General features: G+C 34.8%; 1 protein-coding gene, 1 long non-coding RNA gene and 1 pseudogene across 2 annotated transcripts; 1 reads left to right on the plus strand and 2 right to left on the minus strand.

Moving 5' to 3' along the window:
• The first annotated feature begins 2,434 nt into the window (after positions 1-2,434).
• LOC147928827 (uncharacterized) lies at positions 2,435-2,879 on the plus strand. Its single transcript, XR_015579265.1, has 2 exons — positions 2,435-2,567; positions 2,666-2,879. It is a non-coding gene; the product is annotated as an uncharacterized LOC147928827 (long non-coding RNA).
• Positions 2,880-6,748: 3,869 nt separating this feature from the next.
• LOC104742632 (transcription factor bHLH122) lies at positions 6,749-9,100 on the minus strand. Its single transcript, XM_010463645.3, has 6 exons — positions 8,413-9,100; positions 7,880-8,175; positions 7,638-7,793; positions 7,464-7,529; positions 7,307-7,375; positions 6,749-7,213 (listed from the first exon to the last, which is right to left on the minus strand). Exons 1-6 carry the CDS (start codon positions 8,927-8,929, stop codon positions 7,169-7,171), a joined length of 1,149 nt encoding a protein of 382 aa, XP_010461947.2. The 5' UTR covers positions 8,930-9,100; the 3' UTR covers positions 6,749-7,168.
• A 5,806-nt stretch (positions 9,101-14,906) lies between these two features.
• Positions 14,907-16,427, minus strand: LOC147928828 (protein FAR1-RELATED SEQUENCE 5-like; annotated as a pseudogene).
• Positions 16,428-17,054: the final 627 nt, after the last annotated feature.

A 17,054-nucleotide genomic window follows, 5' to 3' on the forward strand; every position in this document is an offset into this window, starting at 1 on the left:
TTTTTTCAACTACGGTACTACGGTAGTTTATTTATATTTATTATTGTTTAAAACGTTTTTATATTATTGTTTAAAACTTTACAAAATAATTTTGGGCGAATAAAACCAAAAATTTGAAAAGTGTATATCTAAAAAAAGAACGAGTTATAAGTTTTGATTATTTTATAATTAACCTAGGAAAAAACGCATTAATTTGTTTTTTTGTTAAATTGATTAAAAATAATTCTAGAGAGTTTTTAAGAATGTAAATATAAAATAATTTAGTTTTAGTAATAAAGTTCTTATCCACGAACTAAAATAAATTAAAAAATGTTGTATTTTAGCCATTTGATACAAAAAGGAACAAGAAGGAACAATATTGAACTTTATATATGATGTCATATCTAACGGAGAGATTCAAACAAAACATCAACTCAAACCGGCTACTATTGTTGTTATTGTTCCCTTGTATAATAGTGAACTTTTAGTTAGGTTAATGCTTGAGATGTTACGTAAGTCTTCACTGTTTCCTTTAACTCTATTCAAATGCATCTATGTTTGATGGGTGTGACTGTGTGAGCTTTAAGCTGAAGGGTCATGCTTTGATTTTCTAACACTGATCAATAAGCTTTAAGCTGATAGGTCATATCTAGACATATGAGCTTAAATGATCATGTTATTCTCCTCTTCATAAATTCAAATCCGGATACACAAATCGGTTGTTGGCGAAATCATAGGCTTTATATATAACTTCATTAACATGTAATTTGGATCATGCTCCGTATGCAAAAATATCAGTATCTCTTGTACTTATGTCTTGTAACACACATAGTAAAATCACAAAGTTTCTTAGAGTATCTCAGAAAACTAAATCTCTGAAGCAAGAATCGAACCCTAAACAATGAACATGAAGGAAGTACCGAAGGAAGGCTCCTAACCATAGAAAGAGCATCAACATCGTTAAAATAGCATATTCGAATCATTTCAGATTTGTTCTCTATAAGCATTTATTGGGCCTTCGGTTTTATGTAGTTGTTGGGCTATCATTCAAAGATTGAACCTGAGCTTGATCATTATCGAAATGCATAAATGTAATGTAACCGAAGGGAACTGGGGGGGGGGGGGGGGGGGGGGGGGTCTGGGGAAGGCTGCTCCGTATGGTTCTTGTCTCTGTAAACATCTCGTAGTTAATCACAACCACTTAATTATTTACAAATTGTTTCGATAATTTTTTATTTTTTTGTCGCCTATAAAGTGTCACCTTATCTAAATGTTTTTCGTAAAATTTTACTTAAAATTTTGTATTTAGACCTGTAATCTGCATAATAAATTTATACTTTAAAAGTAGGCTAACTCTTTCTTTCAGCTTGACACATCAGCACCCAAAAGAGTGACACATGTACTCTTCCTTCCAACAAAATAAACGAAAACAAATCTGGGCTTAATTCTAATGTAGTCCATTAGTGTCAAACCACTCACATCCCATCTGCACAGCAAAAATTTTGGTTTCACACAAGTGCTTGACTGGTCAAATTAAAAACAAAAAACAAAAAAATAAAAGCTCGATTCAGTTTTTTTTTAAATCCCAAATTGTCAATCTCCTCCTCGTCTTCTTCACCATGGTCCAGCTTGATCAATCATGTTTCATTTCTTCTACTTCGTTCCACCATAATCCAAGTGATTCTGCTTCAAATCTTCTTAGTCTAGCCTACAATCTGTTCACCGAGCACTCAACCGTCAGTCATTAAAAAAAAAAGGGGTTATATCAGCGCGTTGTAATTTTGTCTGGGTATGTTCTATAATTCTGTAAAACCATATATGAGTGTTGTTATTTTGTTTCCGTCGCCGGCGTTTCGACCACCCTCCGCTCCGCCGTTGTCTCTGGCGTCCTTCCTTCTCTTATCTCTATCGATCTCTCTAGAGTTTTCGATTCACTGAAACTTGTTGAGATCGTCTTTAAGCCACCTCAGCACTTAAGACTGTGCCACGTGTATTCTGCAGCTCACTTTCTGTTTTTTTTTTAAGTATAGATTCGCCGATGACGGCTAATCCGGGAATGGCGTCGCTTGTGACGCAGCGGTGGTGCTGGGCTTCAATTCTCCTATTTCTCTCCCTGTTCGTCCAATCTTCGTCAGTGATTTACTGCGGTGGTGAAGATTGCTATGCTCTCCTCGGGTTTGTATTTCTTGTTCTGCTAATCGTTTTGAAACTCAGATTTCAAAGTTCCCAATGTTTTCTCTTGATCTGTTTGCATTGTATTTGATTTGATCTTGGTCTTAATTGTTTTAAATTGCTGATTTAGATGTACTGGTTTCAGTCATCCAGATTAGAATCTGGATTCTGAATCGAAGAAACCTTTGTGTAACCGAACAAACTGAGTAGAAGCAAAAGATCCTTTATTGGCTTTTGTCAGCTGACATATGGGTTGTTCTCTTCTTATTGGTCTTTATTGCAGTTCAAGCACTTCAGGTTTTGTATACTTCACTTAATAGTCCTTCACAGCTAACCAATTGGAAATATGGTGGTGGTGATCCATGTGGAGAGTTATGGAAAGGGATTCCTTGTGAAGGCTCAGCAGTTGTCACTATGTAAGAAAATCAGCTTTTCAACTTTTTAAAATTTCCACTTGCATGGATTTGATTCATTTTGGAATGTCTTATGTTTGTTGTTGTCGTGATTGGAACAGAGATATATCGGATTTAGGAGTCTCTGGCACTCTTGGATACTTGCTTCCAGGCTAATGTCACTAAAAAAATTGTATTGTCTTTGGAATTTACTCTGTTTTTCTGTTTGTTTGATCTTTGTGTGTTTTTAAGATTTTGATTTAACAATTGTGGTCTCTCTCATTTTGGTAAAATTGTATTGTCTTTGGAATTTACTCTTTTTTTCTGTTTGTTTGATCTTTGTGTGTTTTAAAGATTTTGATTTAACAACTGTGGTCTCTCTCATTTTGGTTACAGGGATGTTAGTGGTAACACCATCCATGATACACTTCCATATCAATTGTCACCGAATCTCACAAGCATGTAAAGATGTGTTTGTTTTTATAGTATTTACTCACAGTGTTCACTTTCAAACTAACAATTGAAAGAAATTGTAATGCAGATATCCGTCGAGAAACAACCTAAGTGGTAACCTTCCATATTCCATATCCGCAATGGGTTCTCTTTCGGATATGTGAGTTTGCTATTATAGAACCATAGATTGTGAGAACTAGCATACTTCTTTTTTGCTAGGTATTAAACTTTGAAATGTTACTGTCTAGACATGTAAGTGGAAATTCACTTTCAATGTCGACAGGAGATATCTTTGCCAATCATAAGTCACTTTCAACCTTGTAAGATCTCTTTATCATAGACTTCATAGTCATCACTGCCAGTTTCTAGATAAAGAGAATACATTTGGATGGCTTATAAAATAATCGGTGGGTCAATCTCAGACATGAAACTCTAGCAGAGGAGGTATCACAAAATAGTTGGCTTTGCCTTTCTTGTGCTGAAATTTGAATTTTTATGGGTCAGAAATTAGTGATATGTGGTGATGTTACGCACGATTGTAGGCATGGCAAAGCGTGGCTGCGTGGGGAATTGTCACAACGATGGTGGGTTTTGTTCTATCATCTCTTTTCTTATTCAAATGTGTATCAGTAAAATACATCGCTTGCTTTGTTACTTAAAAGATCCATACCATGTAATCCCCTTCCTTAATATATTTCCTCATATGCATCCTAAAAACTCTAGAACGTAATTTGCCTTTTGAGTGGTTCTGTAATTGGGGTGTTTGCTTGGGTTTTTCAGTTACTTATCAAAAAATTGAATTGTTTTTGGATACTTGCTTTGTGGTGAATAATTTGTTTTCCTAACATAAATATTTCAGTAAATACAACTTAGTCGTATATACGTTATTAGTAATGCTAATTAACAAGAAATTGGAAAGGGCAACATTTTAAAAAATAAACTCTTCAGAATCGAGCGTCATAACGAACGAAACGACAGTCAAATTTTTTAGACGTGGGAAAAGTATTTAAGAAATATAAACAAGTGCCGTGGTGTTTTCCGGGACAGAGCATAACTGCTCAATTAACGCTTTGCGAACAAAGCTCTTTTTCAAATTAACACACCCATTTAGTAACTAACATTTAAGTGACGAAAAATAATTGACACAAACTGCATAAAATCACATAATATTTTTTAATTATATATTATTAATGCTTGACTACATATATTTAAATTTATAAATTTTATATTCATATATATATTTATTAACATTCATATGTTATTAATCTAAATTGAATATTATATTTTTAATTTTGGTTTATGATTTATTATTTTTAAATTTTGTCTAACATATATTTTTACATAAATTTTTATATAATATTATATATATAATGTTTTATGTTGTAAATGCATAAACTCAAACTATGTATTTCTAGGCGCTAGGCATTGGATTACCATTACTATTCTATAACTTATGTCCCATTTAGATCAAATACAGTTGTTTAACAAGTTGTTGATTTAGTAATAGTAGTTGTTGTTGCAACTGCTGCGGGTGAAAAGAAGGTGTTTGCTATTGTTGTTCCTGCGGTTGTCAAGAAGAAGGAATTGCAATCCTACTACTCCTCAAACATCTATTGCAAAGTATGAAACATTCATTAAAACGATTTTTATTAAACAAACATAATATAAAAATCTACACAAAACATATTCGAAACAAACGTCAAAATATAAAAATACGAAACCAAAAAATAAATAACACAAACGAAAACAGTAACCCGCACGTAGCGCAGACACCACCTAGTTCATATAAAAATCAAAGTAAAAACTATAAACCTACAAACAACATGCAAGTCTCTATGAAATAGCATCGAAACGCAACGTATATCAAATAAAATAAAGACAGAATTTTGTGATCTCTATGAAATTATCCGGATTTTTAAAAAGAATCGTTAATGGTTACGTGTCTATGTGATGATGTGAAAAAGAGAAAATCAGATAATGAACATGTCCGAGCATTTTAGAAGGACACATTAATATATGCGCATTATCGATTTTGTTGGAATCATATCGTAATAACTTTTGACCTAACGAACCTTTTTGGTATATTTAGGTGATGATTAACACTTGTAACCTTAAGAAGGAATTATTTACAAAATCTTGTCACGTGTCACCCACACAACTTAGTGCACCTTCACATGACTGCCTAAAAAGAGCAAAGAAAAATAACAACAAAGACATGGTCCCCAACCACAACACTACTTATTAGTGTTGGGCAAGATTGTGCCCATCTTTTTTGTTTGTTCTTGTTTCGGACAAGACTTATGGAGTGTGTGCTTCGTAGGGTCGGCTCAAAACAAAAGTTAAAAGAAAATATGACAGATTTTGCACATAACTAGCTGTGTGTACCACATATCTATTATTTTGTTGACGTATATATATATATATATATTATTAACGATTGTAGGTATATATATTATTAACGATTGTAGGTATGATTCGCAAGTTGAGAATAGACATTTTACGATTTGTTAGTTATGATTTAGTAATGAATGATCTGACATATTCTTATTATGATTCTCAATTGATATTATTAGATTAATAGTGTACATTTAAAGCTAATAAGATCTTACCAAATATGTAATCGTTTATTAAACGCAAATTAGATATTTCTTAAGATGTATTCATCTTGAATTAGTTTCCATATTATAGGGATGTGATTACATAAATTGGGTTATCAATTTTTTTTGTCAAACTCGGTCCTAAAAATTCGGCATGCAAATAAGATATTTCCTAAGATACAATGGGCATTAATTGACATTAATTGGATGTAAATAAATATATTATATATTAAAACCCAACCCAAAATATTCGGCAATCTTAAGGAGGATCCGGATAATTGAATCGGTTATAATTTTAGTTAAAAACCCGACCCGAAGTTGGCAAAAAGTGATGGCACCCTATTGTACTCCGAGCTCTATATGTGGATATACTTGTTTGGTTACAAATATCCTAAGACAATTTTTAATATATATTTGTTTATAAAAATTCAAATCACATTATATGCTAAAAAATCTAAAATTTTATTAACTTTATGTATTAAATAGTAATTAAAATAATTAAATATAAGACTAATAAAAATGAAAGGAGAATTATATTTTAATCTAACATATTTATTTAAATTAGATAGATATATTTTAGGAAATTAATATTATCAAATAAGAAAATGATTGTGTTTGGTTGTAAGGATTGTAAAGAATTTAGTTGAGACTTGTTTGCATACAAAGATAAGAGAGTATGACACAAAAATGTATTTCAAAAATGTTAAGATAGATTATCAATATAACTATTTTTTTTTCAGGCATCATTTTAAAAAGAGAAATACCCTAAAATAGCACTAAAACAAGTTTTATGGACAATTATAGCACACATTCCAAAAATTTCCAAAAATAGCATTATTTAACACATTAAAATATTTAAAATTAATTTTTAGAATATTTTTTTTTAGGTTTGGGTTCTTAATTTCACATTTAGAGTATAGTTTTGAGGGGTATGGTTTAGTATTTTGAATTTAGAATTTAATTTTAAATGATTAATTTGTGTTATTTTTGGAATTTTAGATATGTTGTGGTAAGTTTGGAAAAAATCTTATTTTACTACTATTTTTGAGAATCTCTCTTTTAAAAACATGATATGTTATCAACTATATAATAAAACTAGTTTCGACTATATATATATATATATATATATATATATATTGTTGAAAGGCTTAAATATATATAAATGAAATTGCCTATTATTTTTGGTCAAGTAACATAGATATGGACCATGGTAGTTAATGATGATCCTAACAAAAGAAAATTACTAATTACCCTGAATTATTCATGAGTTACAACAATAAAAGAAGCTTCTCATTGTACATCACTTCTCTTCTGCTTTTTTTCTTTTTTGGGGTTGTAAGAACAACATAGAATAGCTTTGGAGTTCGGACCATTACACAAACTTACTTTCTTCCCTACCAAAAAAAAGGGTTCCAACTTTACAAAACCCTTTTCACCATCATCCACCATATTTAGCTCTGTTCATGATCTCTGCTCTACTTTGCTATCTTCGACTTTTCTCCAAAGGCCAAACCGATACTTCTATGCACATATCCCTCCCTGGCTAGCACTCGCGCACACTGAGGAATTCTAGTTTCATGCACTAGAGCATCTACATCTTGCCCGATTCTCTTCGAGCGCCTGACCAAAAAGTTCAAATTTTCGGTTTTGTATAGAATGAACAAAGGGATTCAAGAGATACAATTAGTGTGCAATACGAAGCTAGAATGTTACCTTCACTTGATCTTGCAGGTCCTTGATGTACTGAACCGCAAGATCCAGCATGTCTGCTGTGTTTGTTTGCTGCATATCAATTGAAGATGATAAATACACTAAGCAAAAACGAAACGTGAACGCACGAATACGAAAAAGGAAGATCGATCAATCTAACCGTGTCCATGTTGGGAACAAGGTCTTGCAGCTTCCTCATTCTTTCACTGATCTTGGTTCTTCTCACCTGTTCCACAACATTTTGTAAACATATATGATCTTTGTAGAGAGAGTACTATATATTTTGTCATGAAATTTTAATGTCATCGAGAAAAATAGCAAGGGAAGGATTTACTCTCTCGGCAATGCTACGAGGATGAGTGGCGCAACCACGCTTGGCCCTGATCTTACACGGGATAGAATCTGAGAGTAACTGTTCAATATCTGAGAAAGACTTGGGCAGACTCATGTGATGCGCCAAAGGAGGACGTCTACTAGCTGAATCTTCATCCTGTTAAATTAAATTTCATCGGTACAACTCAATCAAACAAGAACAGAAGCAGAACAAATTCTCAATGTGAGCTCAGTCATACATACCTTGGTTTTGTACTGATCTAGACCTCCAGATTGGGTCCTCGCAATAGCCGAAAGCTTAGATGAAGCAGACCCTTCATTCCCAAAGGAACGATTAAACCCACCAGAAAGTGTCCGAGGAGGCAATCTAGACGAAAAAGCAGGCTTAACATCAACCTCAGAGATGGGACTCATCGCTCTAGAAACCGGAGGAAGAAGCTTGCTTCTAGGAGTAAGAGACGAAGCTTCAGTAGTATTGCTTGTATTCATCACATTAACCCCACCAAAACCTCCCATACTTTTCATTACAGCCGCATACGCTGCAAACACGCAATAAAAACAGAACAAAATGTTAAAACTACAACTACTTGCTAATTATAGTATCCAATCTACAGTGACTTATTGAAATCCCAAAAATACAAAGCAAGTTGCTTATTATACAGTCCTATCAAATCGTAAGCATATTCTCAAAAAAGTTATCTCAGGTTTAAAAAGTTTCCAGATAAGGAAATAATTTCCCATTTTAAAATTAGAAAGAAAAAAAGAAAGATTTAAACCTGTTTCAACGTCAATGGATGAAAACAATCCGGCCGGCGAACTATTATGACGAGCTAGATTATTCACCGGAGGAGGATTCCGATCATCTCTAGGTCTCTTCTTATTCTGACTCAAATTCCTCGAAACCGAAGCGTACCCAATCGAATCAGAAGCCGCCGGAATCTCAACATCTCCGACAACAACACCCATCGCCGTCACCGGAATCTCAGTCTCTTCCTCTGTTTTAACCTCAGGAGGAGGTTTCTTCTCAGTTCCGTCGCTGTTAAAAGCATGGTGAAGGAAGCTGTCGACGTTGTTGCTAGTGTCGGTGGTTTGTAAAAAGCCGGATAAGATTCGCTCAGTCTCGGGACTCGTGGGTCGATCTAAGAACTCTTCGATCGATTCGCCGAAGCTGGAGAAATAAGAACTCGGTGCTGATTGGTAACGAATCAATCCTGAGTTTCTTGGTCTTTGGTGTTGGTGATCGTGTTGCTGGTGGTGGATCAGGAAGTGCTGCTGCTGGAATTCTGACTCCATCTTAGTAGCTTTTGAGTTTCTCTCTTCTTGATGAGTTATTTCTCCGGGAAGTATCTCTCGCCGGCGTGATGTGTTTTTTTTCTCCGGCGAGTTAAATTGATTAAAATTAAAAAAAAAAAAAAAAAAAAAAGAGAACGTGAGAGAGAGGAGGAAGGAGGAGGAGAAGAAGAAACAACAACAGAGGGCAGGTAGAGATTGGGATTTATTTGTGATTTGACTAAACTACCCTTTGTGGTTTCTTTTTATTACGAGTGGAAACCTCGATGCTGACACGTGGGGACCACGTCTTAATTTGTTTAATAGTATAATGTTTATATAACAGTAAAATCTTTTTTTTTCTTGGAAATGAAAAACCAAAAAAAAGAAGAATTTGGGATGTAAAAATAAACTTTTTTTTTTTTTGGTTTGCTGTTATTATTTTTCTGTAAAAGTTATGGTATACTTCCAAGCAAGTAATGTAAGATTTTATAATAATGGCTATTAAATCGTTTATTTTCTCGTTTTGCAAAAAAAAAAAAGACTAAAATCTCATATCCTTTTTTATTAAAACAATTTCTTAAAAACTCTTTAATGGTAAAAAAACAATATTATTTTTAATGAAAGTTGCTAAAGGTTAAATATAATTAAATTAGTAAGTATTCAACGAAAAACATAATAGTTCAGTGGTAGCAAATTCCATGCGCACGTACGCGTGCCCAAAATTCAAATCCTATTATGTGGGTACAATTAGGGTACAACTAGCCTATAACTAGAGTATAACTGAGGTGCAACTGGTACAAGTAGAATGTTCGATTTTTATTTAAAAATTGTTAGAAGGGTAATTTTGTTATTTTATTAAAAAAGAGGGATATATAGAATTAAAGTGGATGTATAAAAAAAATTATTAGGATAGAAGCACGAAAGAATTAAATCTAAAAAATAAATCCAGCAGCTTTTTTAATGTGTTTTTTTTTGGACTTTATCTTTTTTTTTTTTTAAATTCGCAATTATTGACATGATACAGAAATTTCTTTAAAAAAACAAAGAAGAGAACAGTGATATTTTAATAAAACGAAGACTATAGAGAGTATTGTGGGATTTAAAGCTGTTGACTTATAAAGCTATATAAAAATGGCTGAGAAAAAGGACATTTGTCGATATGACGTTTATTGAAATGACGGAAAACTTTAAAAAAGGAAAACAAAATATATGTTTTGTAATAAAACTGGAAAAAATAAATAAAATATACTTACTATAAAAAGATAAATTAAATGGAAAATAGTTGGAGAATCAGACAGGTGTTGCTGATATACCATTCTCGGGCTCCAAATTTTAGGGAACCTTTCAAGCGACTGAATCCAACTATTCACGCTTCAACACGTATGTACCCTTCCTTTAAAATATAGGACACGTAATGTACTTACGGTTTTTTGTACTATAATATACTAAGTCTATGATAAGATAGTACTAATTAAGAACATAAGTAAATATTAAATTGATAAATATTAAGAACGTATGTACGTCTCAGAACTCCCTAAAACATTTCTGACAATCTAAAAAATCCCTCTTTTTCTTGGTCTATTTTTTTTTTGTTTTTTTAAATCAAGAAATGAGTCTTTTACATTATTGTCTAAAGAAAACTAAGATAATTACAAAGAATACCTGGGTAGTATCTACTCAACCAAAAGAAATCGGATCTAAGACCCGAAAAACTGAATTGGTATCTTTTAAAAAAAAACTGTAAAATTTATGTTTAAAACCGCTCTCTCTCGTCTTTCTTCGAGAAACTCGAATCAATTTGGGTGAAACTGTAGAACTAGGGTTTTCTCGTTTTCTTTCAATCAACCAAAAATCGAGTAAGAAGATGGTGAAAACAAGGGGGGGTCGTGTGAGGAGGAGTGAGCGTTTGAAAGAGAAGAAGATCTCACAAGGAGATGGTGGTTCAAAAGCAAAATTTGATTCGCCGGAAGTAGGTGTGTCGGGTTTGAGTCCGGCGACAGTAGGAGGAGAGAGAGCTTTGAGTACGGTGGCAGAAGAAAGTGAAAGTCGAGTTTTGGAGGAACCCAATCCGGTGGTCGGAAGAGAAAATGCGAACGAAGGAGAGAAAGCAAAATCCGGTAGCCCGGAATCAAGTAATCAAGAAGAAGATGATGAAGAAGGAGGAGATAACGAGAGATCTACTTCTGTGGAATCAAGCGATGGAGAAGAAGAAGGAAACGATGAAGGGGAAGAAGGAAACGATGAAGGGGAAGAAGAAAACGATGAAGGGGAAGAAGAAAACGATGAAGGAGAAGAATCGGAAGAAAAAGACGATGAAGGAGAAGAAGGAAACGATGAAGGGGAAGAAGAAAACGATGAAGTGGAAGAAGAAAACGATGAAGGAGAAGAAGGTGAAGATGGGGAAGAAAAAGACGATGAAGGGGAAGAAGAAAATGATGAAGGAGAAAAATCAGAAGAAAAAGACGATGAAGGAGAAGAAGAAGAAGAAGATAAGGAGGGAAGTTCGAACTCGGCAGGTAACTCGAGAAGGAGTACAAGCGAAAGTGAGAGGGAGCACGAGGAGCACAACGATGCAAGTGTAAGTACAACAAGTCTGTGTCATTCTTTCAGAATTGAATTGGAATTTGAAATCGATATAGTAGAACTGGTAGAACAGGTGCAACTAATGGGTGTAGAACTAGTAGAACTGGTACAACTAGGTGGTGTAGAACTAGTAGAACTGGTACAACTAGCTGTTGTATAACTGGTATAACTCATGTAAAACTGATATTGTTGCAGGAATCAGAGGAGGAAATAGAAGCGATGCAACTTTTAGGAATGCAATTTGAGCCTAGTCAGTACAACAAGAAAATCAAGCTATCGACAAGGTATCATATTTTTGAAACTGTGGAAACGCTGGATAAATTAGAGCATCCACTGACTAGTTCTGAGAGGGATTGGTTTGAGAAACATCCACAATTCAAGCACATTTTCCACATGCCAAGGGAACCAAACCACAAGCTTATGGGAATGTGGTTGCTCTTACTTCGAACGGCTAAAATCGAAAAAAGAAGGAAGCATGGTTTGTTGTGAATGGTGTTCCAATCCGGTATGGTCTGAGAGAACATGCGTTGATGTCTGGATTAGATTGTCGGTGCTATCCACTTGATTACAAGGAAGCCGGCGGTATCGAGTTTCGAAGGAAGTATTTTTTACGAAAAAAAAAAGATTACACTTCAAGATGTGAGGGGAAAGCTAATGGTAATGCAACCAGATCGTACTCGTGATAGGTTGAAGATGGCGGTTCTCTACTTTTTAGGAAGCATCATTGTAGGCTATACAAAAGACTCGGGGAAAGATGCTGCGGGTATCGATGATTTTGTTGTAAGAGCAGTGAATGATCCAGGTTTTTGTGTGTCTTTTCCTTGGGGGAGATTATCATTCGAGAACATGCTAGAAGAGATTTCCCATACAATGAAGCATTTTAATGGGGTCGTGCATAAAGAGAATGTGATATGGCCTGTTCCAGGTTTCTGTATTCCATTGGAGGTTAGTTAGTTTAAAATTTGAATTTTTCTCATTGTTGATATTTCTTATAAGTGAAGCTGAATTTTATTTTATTTTGTGTGTTGTGTAGTTTTTACTATTTGAGGCAGTTCCAATTTTGGCGAACACTTACATTGACCAAATTTCTGAGGCGGATGCATGTTGTCCTAGGATGTGCAGGAAGAAATTTAAGAGTACCGGTCATAAAGGTTTTCCTCTAAAGAATATAGGTGATACAATTGGTACAACAAAGGTTAGTCATCCTAACAATTGAAATTATTAATCATTTGAATAAATTGGTTTGTAATGTATCTAAAGTAGGTCGTTTACACAGGCAATTGCTAGTGTGATCCCTCATATTGATGAAGAAATTCCTCTTCTCGATTTAATCATGGAAGAAGCTGAGGAAGACGATACCCATGATGTCGTAGTTGCCAGTTGGATGTGGCGCCTTCGTAGAGGACTACCTGTACTTTTGGAGGAGATGTACACAGCCGATGTGGCTACTCGTTCAGGACAAAATGATGTGAATGAGGAAATAGACGCCAATGAACAACCGAGAGAAAATACTATTGAGTTGGTGGATCTTCTAAGGACCATGAAGCAGGATATGAAAACTCAGTTCGATAACATTTCGGCGAAGATTGATGGGCTTGAAAAAAGGATCGAACCGTTGGAAGTATATGTGAAAGAGCAAGAGAAATCAAAGGTAATACTTCGTAATACTATAGTAATACTTGGTAATACTATAGTAATACTTGGTAATACTAGAAGGTGTTAACAAAATTTGGTTTCATGTCAGTCGCATGTAGATGATGAGCAACCGAGTACTTCGCAAGAAGGAGGGAGAGGGACGAAGAGAAAAAGGTCTAAGAAGTAGTAAAACTATGTTATTTTCTATGTAAAACTTAATTATTTTCTTGGTTTTGCGATTGGTACTGGTATTACTAGTAAAACTATGTAAAACTACGTTATTTTCTTGGATTTGTCGTTCGTATTTTTGGTAAAACTACGTAAAACTAAACAAAACTAGAGAATTCATATAAGAAAAATATAGAACATGATCCAATTCAAGAAGGAGGCATAATCCTAGAAATCACATAAAAGAGAGATAGAACATCATGATTCAACAAGAGAAGTCAAATGAAAGATAAGAAACTGATTCAACAAGAGAATTCAAGGAAAAGATAAGATCAACTCATATAATATCAATCGAAACACAACCTATCCAGGAGATCGACTCGAGTGGTAAGCAACGCCACCTCCTCCCTTAGTTTGGCAATCTCGTCACTCTTCTCCTTAAGCTGCATCTGCAAATTATAGATCTGAGTATGATGGGGTTCAAATTCCTTCAATCTCTCCCAATGGTTATCAACATCCTTCCTTAAGGTTTGGGTTTCTTCTTCAATTGCATCAGCGCAATTTTTCCGCCTGTGCAATCCATCATCCTGCAAAATATATCAACGAACAAACATCATACTCAGGTCTCTCAATTGTATTTGATTTAATTTAATTTACCTTATACTTAACGCAAGTAAACCATCTCTTTTTCTCTGTTTCTGTTGGAGAGATCTCATTGACGATTCGTTCGCCACATGGGCAAATTCGAGGCATGCCCAAATCACCATCGGCTATGGCTTGTCGCCACGCTTCTAACTTCCTCGCCCTCTTCTGATCAGCATAGTATGGGTCAGACTCAAATTGTTCCATAGTTTGAGAAGGAGATAAATTGATCTAGAATTCGACTTTGAAGATGAGAGAAGGAGAGAAGGTGTACTTTAGGTTTCAAAGAAAATGAATGAATGGATATGAGGAAGATAAATCTTCGGGGCTGTGGTGTGTGGTGAAGAAAGAAAGAAAAAACGAAATTCTGGCCACGTGTAAAAGATGTGTGGGTTCACACTGTGGGTTCACACTGTGTGTTCACACACAGTTTTACCGATTAATGCAGTTGCACTAAACTTGCAAATAGTTGTACTTTAGAGGTTTCTCAGTTTAATTAGTTATACTAAACCTTAGCATTACTTTTTTTAGTTTTACAGTTGATTAAACTTAACTAACATACAATTACAATCTTTTTGCAACTTCATAAGTTAAAACTTATAATTCTATAACTTTTTCATGCTTACTTGGTAATTATTTACAAAGTGACATTAAAAGTGTTTCGAAACATTTGTTGAAATTCTTTCATAAATAATTTAAATTTAGTAGATTTTCGAAAATTATTCACCTATAGTAGAAACCTATGTAGAACATTTATACACATGTATTATACAATATGTATTGGTTTTAGGTAGTACCAATTTTATTATTTTTACCAGTTTTATCTTAGTTGTGCCAGTTCTACTCTCTTATATACACATTTTGAAAGAAGAAAACATTATTAGACTTCAAATTAAGTTTCAAATTAAGTTTCAAACCAATTTTTACATTAAGTTTCAAACAAAACACAATTGATACATGAAGAGGTGAATCAAACATGAACATTATCTCCAAATAACAACCATTGGAGTCCTTGTCTCCGGCGCCTTTTATTCTGCGTCCAAGGTCGAGTTTTTGGTCGTTTTTCCCCAGCAGATGCATACCTTTTTGTTTTCTTTCTTCCCCCTTTTATTTTCCGATTCGGAGGCATGATCTGCATATCTTGGACTTCATCTACGACATCCCATTGAGACTTATCAGGTACTAAATAAGTTGTCCTGCAATATGCAATTGCCCACAGCTCCGTCCAATAATACTTAGAACACAACTCATGTAACTCGATATCCTTACCTCCATATTTTTGGAATGTAATGAAAGACGCCAATGCATGCACACAAGGATACTTTTGTATATCGAAAAACCTGCAACTGCAACTTCTCAATCGCAACTTCACCAAATAAGGCTTTCCGTCACTGTCAATGACATTGTATTCAAGTTCGAAACCATTTAGCTCTATCACCTTTAGTTTCTCAGCAATTGCCCATAAATCATGTAAGTAGTTCTCCACTAAAGGCACCAATTTATTTGCGACTGATCCAGACACAACATCTTTCCGATGTTCATTAAACCATTCAGAGAATTTTTTAAGTATTGCATCAAGCATGGGTATCAAGGAGTACCTCCTTGCATCTTTAAATACGCTGTTCAACGATTCAACAGAGTTGCTTGTGTCTAGGTTGTATCTATCTCCTGGAAAAACACATCTTTCCCATCTTTCTTTCTGGGTAGATTCTTCAAGATACTTGGCAGCAGAAGGATATCTTGTCGTAAAAGAAGCGTAAGCAATGTTGAACTCAGCCACTGTGTAAAACCTACTACACTCCATGAATCTCCATGCAACAACGTCTTTGTTGACGTTACGAGCATAACCTTTCACATTTTGGGATAAATGCCAGATACAAAAACCATGATGAGCTAGAGGATATACATTAGCTATGGTTGTAATGAGACTTGTATTTCTGTCAGTCATAAATACTATTTCAGAAGAATCCCCAACAACGATTTTTCTACATCTCCAAAAACCAATTCCAACTTGCATCATTCTCACCATCAAGAACACCAAACGTCAAGGGATAATGGTGACGGTTAGGATCTTGAGCCGACGCAAAAACAAGAACACCCTTATATCCGTTCTTTAGAAAAGTTGCATCCATAGTTATAACTTTCCTCATGACTTTAAATCCTTCAATGCTAGCTCCCAAAGCTATGAACAAGTACATGAATTTATTATTCTCATTGAAATGCACATATGATCTTGTACCATGATTAACCTTCTCTAACATGTGCAGATAAAATCGCAGCATCTTGTAGCTTTCTTCTGGGCTACCTTTCAAATCAGTAACAGCTTGATTTTTCACTTTCAACGCCGTGGAATATGATATATCAACACCTAATTTTGTCTTGACAAGATCCATGATAATTTTCGGAGGTGGAGTTTCCATTTGCCCTGGATAATCACCATGTAAAAGAGAAGCAACTAATTTTGGAGTGCCTTGTCTCTTACTGTTGCTTGAACTTTGACTAGTCCGAGAGCATGTATGCATCTTGTTGTGCCTTCTAATCGAGAAAATATCTGTATCTCGAATCCTACCACCTCGTAAACCCCAGTTACATCCTTCTTTAGGACATTTGACCATATAACGCACCTTGTCCGACTTTACTATTTCAAAACTAAAACAGTTAGCGAATGAAGCTCTATCCACCACATCTTGCAATGCCTTCCTGTTTGGAAATTCTTGAAGTTTAGTCAGATCCAAACCATCATCCCATGGTTCAATATACTTACACGGTTCTACAACAGGGCGTGGCTCAGTATATACATCACCTTCATCACGTGATTCAGATTCACCCTCTTTATTAGAATCACCCTCTACAGCCTTTTCTTTGCCTACGTAGACAACAATGGTGTTAGGTCCGATTTCACCATCCTTCGCATGTTGGTTTTCAAAGTTCATACCGACAGAACTTTGGTCCACTATGGGCATTGTGGGCATTGTGGGCGCTATGGGAACTTGCTCAGGTTGAGGCTCAGAAGGGATGACATTCACAAACAACATACATCTTCGCTTCTCATAATTAACAGAGTCTAGATAAACATTAACATCCTCATCATCATTAAGCTCACAATGCTCAACTGTTT

The sequence above is a fragment of the Camelina sativa genome, chromosome 14 (assembly GCF_030686135.1).
Source record: "Camelina sativa cultivar CO46 ecotype springtype chromosome 14, ASM3068613v1".
Classification (NCBI taxonomy): Eukaryota; Viridiplantae; Streptophyta; class Magnoliopsida; order Brassicales; family Brassicaceae; genus Camelina; species Camelina sativa.